Source organism: Nothobranchius furzeri, chromosome 6 (genome assembly GCF_043380555.1).
Source record: "Nothobranchius furzeri strain GRZ-AD chromosome 6, NfurGRZ-RIMD1, whole genome shotgun sequence".
NCBI lineage: Eukaryota > Metazoa > Chordata > Actinopteri > Cyprinodontiformes > Nothobranchiidae > Nothobranchius > Nothobranchius furzeri.
The window spans coordinates 33374338-33383236 of record NC_091746.1 but is presented as its reverse complement, the minus strand read 5'-3'; the positions used below and the strand labels follow the sequence as shown (position 1 = coordinate 33383236).

The 8899-nt window shown below is 41.1% G+C and overlaps 1 protein-coding gene across 3 annotated transcripts; it reads left to right on the top strand.

Moving 5' to 3' along the window:
- Positions 1–1338: 1338 nt before the first annotated feature.
- LOC129164990 (uncharacterized) lies at positions 1339–7520 on the top strand. 3 transcript variants are annotated; one of them, XM_054747200.2, is made up of 5 exons: positions 1339–1854; positions 6363–6461; positions 6559–6686; positions 6761–6787; positions 6909–7520. In XM_054747200.2, exons 2-5 carry the CDS (start codon positions 6425–6427, stop codon positions 6996–6998), a joined length of 282 nt encoding a protein of 93 aa, XP_054603175.1. In that variant the 5' UTR covers positions 1339–1854; positions 6363–6424; the 3' UTR covers positions 6999–7520. The 3 variants fall into 2 exon arrangements, 1 of the variants encoding a protein (XP_054603175.1); XR_008564461.2 differs by having other exon boundaries at positions 1339–6461.
- The last annotated feature ends 1379 nt before the right edge of the window (positions 7521–8899 follow it).

Below are 8899 nucleotides of genomic sequence, written 5' to 3'. Positions count from 1 at the left end.
ACATTGACCGGTCTCCTAGATATTTGGCGTGGAGGTTATGAGGCGTGGCAGTTAGAGAACGGAGAACCAGGAAGAACGGGTTATTGAAGAAGCAGCGGTCCGTAAACAGAGGGAGGGGTGGAGTTTCAGGTAAGAAGCAATTGTATGGAGGCCTGTGAGTACCAAATCAGATTCAAAGCATGCTACTGTGAGGATGACAGACGCATGGATTAAACTTCCTCCTTCACATTATGAGACTAAAAACTGATTATTGATTATTGTGGGGACATTTACATAGTGCTCCTGTGAACAAGATATATATTTTAAATTGAATTTATGAAGACATTTCCAAATATTTGAGTCTCTAAGTATCAGAACCACGGGTCAGGACAAACTTTAGAGCTTATCAGCATTTGTAATCTGAGTTTGAAACTTTTTTTGACAGACAATGTTTAAATGAAGCAGGTCAAAGGCCACAATGACAACCTGCTTCTTGTCTGACTTCACTGGATGAAACATGAATCAGGTTGTTTGAAAACAGCCTTTGTAATCAGTTTATGACTGTTTAACTAATTTTAAAGTCTATCGTTATCGTTAATCATGAACTGATGCAACCAGTTTGCCAAATTCCTGGAGAAAAAATACTGGATTTTATGTTTATGTATTTAGCAGACGCTTTTGTCCAAAGCGACTTACAAGTGATAATCGGCATGTTGCCCTTGAGGCTAACAACAACAACTTGACATCAGTCATGGAGAGGAGGGAACAAGGAGTGGACAGTAGAGAGGGGGGACGGGTGCAGGCAAGGTGCTAGTTTAGAAGCTGCTCTCTGAAGAGCAGGGTCTTCAGGAGCTTCTTGAAAATTGAAAAGGAAGCTCCTGTTCTGGTAGTGCTTGGAAGGTCATTCCACATTTGTGGAATGATGCATGAGAAGAGTCTGGATTGTCCTGAGCGTGGTGTAGGCACTGCTAGCCGACGATCTTGTGATGACCGGAGCGGCCGGGCCGAGACGTAAGCCTTTGCAAGAGGATTCAGGTAGATGGGAGCCGTACCATCTCGGACTTTGTATGCTAGTGTTAGCAATTTTAGGTGGTCATTCTGGGTCAGACCCAATAAACATCCACTAATGACCTCCTGACCTCCACTGGAAGAAAGAAAGAAAGAAAGAAAGAAAAAAAGAAAAAAAGAAAGAAAAAGAAAGAAAGAGACGAAAACCAGCTTTTATATAGCGCTTCTCAAGATAAAAATCACCAGGTGCTTCACAAAAAATAAATAAATAGCAATGACAACTGTTGCAGTTATTTATACTTTTTTTGTGTTATTTTTGTGTATTTTCTTTAAATTTGTGATTAATTCACTTTATATTTTTGAAGCATTTATAAAGTTTATTTGTAGATTAATAGTTGTTTATTTTTGTAGTTTGCTTTGTTGTTTACCTTTGTAAGTCAGTCAGGAAAAATCACCGTGTCATTTTGTATAAGTAGGCACTGGTATAGGACCAGCATGCACTGGGGTGGGCGTATGGTTTTTTTTTTTACCAGAGCAGGAGAAGCAGCAGGAAACAATGGAAAACAGGATCTGTGTTTTATTGCTTGCCAACCTGGAAAATAAACCTTGAAGAAAATGCAGCTTTTAAGTTTGGACAGTGAACTTCTTCTGCCTGCGTACGAAACGTTACCACAGTGCAGCCACTACATCAAGTAAAAAACCTAGCCCTTGGAACAGAAGGAATGTTTCTTCCCTGATGGGCATGTTGGAAAGGTGGATCTTGAGGACTGTCCTCAAACAAAAGGTTGGATCTGGTCCTTTTAGAGGAATTCAATTAGACTTCCTGCTTCAGGCCCGGGTCATCGTGTCACTGACTCATCAAAGCTGGTGAGTGAAAAATGTTGTTTAAACCGTAAAGGAAAACGGTAAAAGAAGGTTGAAGACAATATTTTACTGCAAAAAAGACTGATGATGTGCCAAGCTGATGCATAACTGGATGTTTGAAAGGTGACAAAGCCCATTGTGGAAATGTTTGCTTGCTGCAGTCTACAATCCTAAACAAAGAAAAGCATCTGTGCTTTATGCTAAGGATTCTCAGAGTTCTGTGCAGTCTCAGAAATAATTAATAAAACTGCTAAAATGGCTGATGTCAAAAGTAAACAAGAGGATGGCACTCAAATGCTGAAAGAGAAAAGAAACATTAAATTTACACCAAAGGGTTTGTAGCTTTACGTTAAAACATGCCAAGAAAAGCGGAGTTCATTGTGTAAACAAAGCTCAAAGTACATGGAGAAAATATCCACTTTAATGATGTCACATGAAAATGTTGATGAAGGGTCTTCTGATTTTGCCAAATTTATTAAATGCTATCAAGATGACGCGGATGTGCGTGAATCATTTTTAAGTTTGCCATTGCCAGAAGAGGAACTGAAAAGACAAGCTGTGTACTTTAACCCCAAGGTGAAGGTGTTCTCTGAATTTAAGCACACAGTAAAGGTTTGGTTGCAGGAAGCAGGCAATCCCTTCACAGAACAAAACAGAGATGTTTCTGATAATCAAGTTGCTGAAAATCCAGATGAAATAAACCCTGAAGATAGTGTCTCCAATATTTCAAGTGTAAAACTTTGATCAAAAGCCTCTTCTCAATCCCGAATATCATCAACGTCTTCTGCACGCATCAAGGCTGCAGCTGATCAGGCAGCACTCAAAGAGCGAGTAGCTGCGTTGAAGAAAAAACATTTGATTGAAGATCAAGAGGAAAGGCTGAGAAAGGATAAGGAGAAATTAGCTTTGGAAACAGAGTTGGCAGCAACCAATGCAAAGTTTCACAGTTTGGAAACAAACTCAGTTTGCGGTTCAAAATGATCGGATGGAATGAACTCTTATTTTGAAGGAGGCCACGTACAGAAGCCGACTCAGCTAAATCCTAATGCAGACACGTTTACTCCAAAAGAACAAGATCATTCTGTTCTAAATCCTGCTTCTGAACCACAGGTTGTCCGACCCAAACAAAGACAACATCAACCTCAAGTGGAACTAAAAATGAAAAAGGTTGATGCTCCGGCTCAAGCAACGCAGCAAACTTTGCGTCAATGTTCACCTTTGGCCGAAGACTGTCAGAAGGATATTGTGAACATAATGCAGAAACAAAATGATATCACTGCCTTACTTGTGAAGCAAAATGTATTTTCTGTCCTCCCCGCCAGAAATATCCCTGTGTTTGATGGAGACCCATTACAGTACAGATCTTTTATAAACGCCTTTGAAAACGGAGTGGAGGCTAAAACTGACAGCTGGAGCGACTGCTTGCACTTTCTAGTGCAGTTTACTAGGGGGCAGTCTAAAGACTTGGTTCATAGCTGTCAGCATTTGCCTCCTGAACAAGGCTATTCCAGAGCTAAATATCTTCTTGAAGAACATTTTGGAAATGAAAGTAAAATCACCTCTGCATACATGGAGAAGATGATGAGTTGGCCACTAAATAAAAGTGAGGATGTGAAAGGCCTTCAATCATTCTCTCTATTTCTTCAAGGATGTTCAAATCGAACAGAGCAATTGTTCTACATGCAGGAGTTGGATTTGCCCTCAAATATGAGAATGATTGTAATGAAACTTTCATACAAGTCGAGAGAAAAATGGAGAGTGGTTGCCTACGAGCTGCAAGAACAAAATGGACACAGAGCAGTGTTCACTGATCTGGTTGCTTTTATAATAAAACAAGTGAAGGTAGCATCAGATCCAGTGTTTGGCCACATTCAAGACTCACAACCTGGCAGCAACTCTAAAGTTCCAGGTGCTATAAAGCAAAAGAAAAAAGGAAGCAGTTTTGCTACCAATGTCAGCACAGTTCCAGGAGTTAAACTGAAAACTGGACCAGATCCAGTGGTCTCCACAGCTGTTTGTTCTGTTCAAAAAGTAATCACTTATTGGAGAACTGTATGCTGTTCAAAGCTAAGATGCATCAAGACAAGTTGACATTCATCAAGGAAAAGGGGATTTGTTTTGGTTGTTTAAAGGTTGGTCACACTATCAAAGACTGTAGGAGTCGTTTGGATTACAATGTGTGTCATCAAAAGCACCCAGAGGTTCTTCATATTGAGGGAAGGGAAGCAGATGCATCCTTACAACCAACCCACCAGACAACAAAATCTCATGTCAACTTCTCAACTGCAACTACTCAGACATGTGGGCATATTGGGGCTGGTCATGACGATGATGCAGTTTTTTCTGTTGTTGCAGTTCAAGTTAAAAGTCAAAAGAGCAAGAAAATTGTACAAGTGTATGCATTTCTGGATCCTGGAAGTTCAGGTACATGTTGTACAGAAACTCTGGCAAAAAGACTGAATGTACAAGGTAAAAGGACAAAAATTCTGCTGAGAACAATGAGTCAAAATAAAATTGTTAACGCACAAGTTGTATCTGGTTTGGAAGTGTCTGGATTGGAGGTAAAGGAGTTGATTGATGTTTTGACTCGAAAGTCCATGCCAGTTTGAATATTCCCAAACAGGAAGATATTGATCAGTGGCCTCATCTGAAACATGTCAGGCTCCATCACATTGATGCAGATGTGGAGCTACTGATTGGAACTGATGCTTCAAATGTTCTAGAGCCATGGGAGCTGATCAACAGTGTGGATGGTGGACCTTATGCTGTAAAGACCAAAGTTGGTTGGGTCATAAATGGTCTTTTGCGCATTGGAGTTAACAGCAGAAACAAAAATGAGTGCACTATTGCAACAGCCAATATGATCTGTGTGGAACATCTTAAAGAAATGTTGGTTCAGCAATACAATCATGATTTTAATGAATGATCCTCAGAGTAGCAGACTGAAATGTCCAGAGAAGATCTGTGTTTCATGGACATTGTTAGTAGCTCAATAAAGCTGATTGGAAATCATTATCACATGGATTTACCTTTCAAGAAAAAAGGTCCTAACTTGCCAAATAACTTCTGTGTTGCACATCAGCGTCTTCAGAGCCTAAAAAGGAGATTCAAAAAGGATGCTGTCTGCATGAAGGAATACGCTGCATGTGTGAAGACCATGCTAGAAAAGGGACATGCTGAAGCTGTGTCAGCAGATGAGCTGCAGAAAAGTGATGGAAATGTGTGGTACATTCCTCATCATGGAGTGTACCATCCCACAAAAGGCGAGCTGAGAGTTCTATTTGACTGCGGAACAACCTACGAAGGATTCATTGTTCAAGTCATTGAACAGTCAACTTCTACAGGGGCCTGACCTCACAAACTCATTGGTTGGGGTTCTCCTTCGATTTAGGCTTGACATAAATGCTATGTTTTACCAAGAATATGTCTCAGAAAAGCATGTTGACTTTCTAAGATTCCTCTGGTGGCCTCAAGGTGACACTGCAGAGCCTGCACAGGAGGATGAAGGTGCACCTGTTTGGAGCAGTATCTTCACCCAGCTGTGCAAACTATGCACTGCAGAGGACTGCAGATGACAATGCACAGCAGTCTCCAGCTGAAGCGGTAAAAACAGTCAAAAGGAATGTTTATGTGGATGACTGTTTAAAATCTGTTGCTTCAGAGGAAGATACAATGCAGATAGTGAAGCAACTGATTGATATTTGCATTAAAGGAGGATTCCAGCTTTCCAAATGGATCAGCAACAGTCGCACTGTGCTCACGTCAATCCCAGAGGAAAGAAAAGCAACTGAAGTTGAGAATCTGGACTTGGACAACAATCAACTTCCAGTTGAGAGAGCACTAGGCTTACAGTGGTGCACAGAAACCGATCAGTTCACGTTCAGAACCTCTGTGCAGGATCGTCCACAAACCAGAAGAAGCATTTTGTCTGTGGTTGGTGTCGCTATACGATCCGTTGAGAGTCTTGGCTCCCTTCATTATGCCAGCTAAGCTGTTGTTTCAAGAACCTTTTCAACAGAATTTGAAGTGGGATGAAGCTATTCCCCACTTTCTCTCCAAGCGATGGCGTAATTGGCTGGAGGACCTTCAGCTGATTTCAACATTCGAAGTGGAACGTTGCATCAAACCAAGTTCCATTGGAAAACCAGACAAAGCTCAACTTCATCATTTTTCAGATGCAAGTCAATGGAACAGTGTCCTATTTAAGACTGGAAAAGGATAACATCACACATGTGGCCTTTATTCTGGGAAAAGCTAGAGTTGCTCCTCTGAAGCAAACTACAATCCCCAGGCTGGAGTTGACTGCTGCAGTCCTTGCAGCCCGAGTAAACAAATAGCTGCAAAAGGAGCTGGAAATAAAGTTGGAGAAATCTGTTTTCTGGACTGATAGTACCACTGTACTGAAGTACATCACCAATGAAACCAGAAGATTTAACACCTTTGTTGCAAACAGAACTTCTGTTATTAGAGAAGCAACAGATGGGAATCAATGGAGATACATTTCCTCCAAGGAAAACCCTGCAGATGACGGATCCAGAGGCCTGAGAGCGGAGGACTTCCTTAAAGGTGGAAGATGGATACATGGTCCAGAATTTCTCTACGCCAAACAGGTACCACAACATCAACTTGGCCATAACATTAAAATGTATTGTAAATGTTGCTTATTTGCTTAATGCTTATTTGACTGTTCTCCATGTTTTTCTTAAGAGGAATATGAAGAAGAGAAATATTATGCCAGGCAGTACCTGGAGGACTCACAGTTTGAAAGTGAGAGGGAAGGCACTAAACGAAAAGTTAAGAACAACAAGCGGTATCAAGTTCCGATGATGAATACGGTAATATTCTGAAGTTTCTAATAAATATGTTTCCTTTTACAATATAGTAAAACAGCATATTTGTTTGCTTGCAGGTCCATGTGCCCCTGAGAGAAAGAGGGGTAAGTTTGGAACAGATATTGTATTAGTAGAACTTTTTTTAATCTTTTTTTTTTTCGACATAAGTTTGTGGGGTGCAGTGCACATTGTAATTTTCTTTGTCAATGATGCCTTTTTTCCCAGCTCCTGTGGCAAGGAGGATGCTGTTGCCAACTGAACCATCCAGTGGAGATGGTGTCTACCCGCCCAACTTCAGCAGGTGTCACTGATTAGCCTTAACATGAAAGTGAGAGAACCTACAGTACAAACATTTTGAGACCTGACGAAGGCCCTGTGGGCTGAAACGCGTCGGCATTTATGTTGTTAACTATTTAAGCCATGCACTAATAAAGGCTTTTTATTTTGTATCACCTGAGTGCCTCAGATCTCCTTTTGCCAACAGCTATTTATACTTTATTTGTGTTATTTTAGTGTATTTTCTTTAAATTTGTGATTAATTCACTTTATATTTTTTGAAGCATTTATAAAGTTTATTTGTAGTAGTTTGCTTTGTTGTTTACCTTTGTAAGTCAGTCAGGAAAAATCACCGGGTCATTTTGTATAAGTAGGCACTGGTATAGGACCAGCATGCACTGGGCTGGGCGTATGGTTTTTTTACCAGAGCAGGAGAAGCAGCAGGAAACAATGGAAAACAGGATCTGTGTTTTATTGCTTGCCAACCTGGAAAATAAACCTTGAAGAAAATGCAGCTTTTAAGTTTGGACATTGAACTTCTTCTGCCTGCGTATGAAACGTTACCACAGTGCAGCAGGGGCTTTTAAAGTTGGAAAATTTGAAGGAACCGCCACTACAACAACAATAACAACAACAATAATAATAATAATAATTATTATTATTATTACATAATTCACAAAACATATTTAAAATCTGTTTTAAATGAATAGAACTCCACCCTCTTAACTCAAACGCCTCTAACCTGTTAACATCCTCCGACGGATTTATGGACTTAAGGCATTAGTTTAAGAGCACGTTTGAACACTGCTGTGTTTAGAACTGGACCCACATGGTTCTGCTGGATCAGGTTTTGGGACGTTGCGCTACAGTGGATGACATTTTAGTTTAACTTGTTTCAGAGTTCCCGCACTGTGCAAGCCATCTGAGCACATGTGCGCGCGCACACACACATACACACACAGGCAGGTAGACCGTGAACTCACCTGTCTGTCTACTAAATCTCAGATCAGGAAGTCATCTTAATCATATCAAGTTTAGCTTTGTGGTAGAAGGGTTATGGATCCTGGTGTGTATTCTAACGGCCCTTTACTCACAAGGTCAAAAGAGTTCAACGGGTTTCAATTCAATGTTGTTTCTGACCTTGGAGCCTTGGACAAGAGGAGTATGATGGGTGAAAAAGGGAGTTACACACTCTCAGCGGGATTACTGTCTGTCCGGTAGGTGTTGCAGTTCCTGGCCACAACGTTAAGCATGGAAACTAAAGGGCTTTGTGTGTGTGTGTTCAAAATGTCAGTATAACCATCTGTCCCCTCATGAGGTAGAGGAGTTCTCCAAACTGAGCAGGAAAGAACAAAGTCAATGCCTCTGTGTTCAACTGTGTTAGTTTGCTTGAAGTTCAGTGGAGTTCCCTGATGTGAGGTGCACAGACTGTTTCCCGCAAGAAACCTCCAGGAGAGGGTCGTTGTTTAAACGGACTTTCCCAACACTGATGAAGACCACATCGGACCTCAACCTTCTTCAGAGTTAAACGGGACTCCCTTAAAGGACCTGAGTGTGTAAATCCTACAGTGAGTTCTTACAGATGTTAAGTTATGCCCTTTTCAAAAGGCCATGCTTTTAAACTTCCAGGTACTGTCAGTCATTTATGTTTATGCTTATTTATTCATTTAGCAGACGCTTTTATCCAAAGCGACTTACAATTTCTAACCTATAGGGCATGTTGTGATCTGTGGGGGAAACCGGAGTACCCGAAGGAAACCCACGCATGCTTGGGGAGAACACGCAACTCCACGCAGAAAGGCCGCAACAGAGTTTCGAACCTGCAACCTTCGTGCTGCGAGGCAACAGTGCTAACCACTGCGCCACCATGCAGCCCATTTGATGAGCTCAGATTATCAAGAGTTCATGGGGTTGTTTAGAGACCCATACTCTTTAAAACA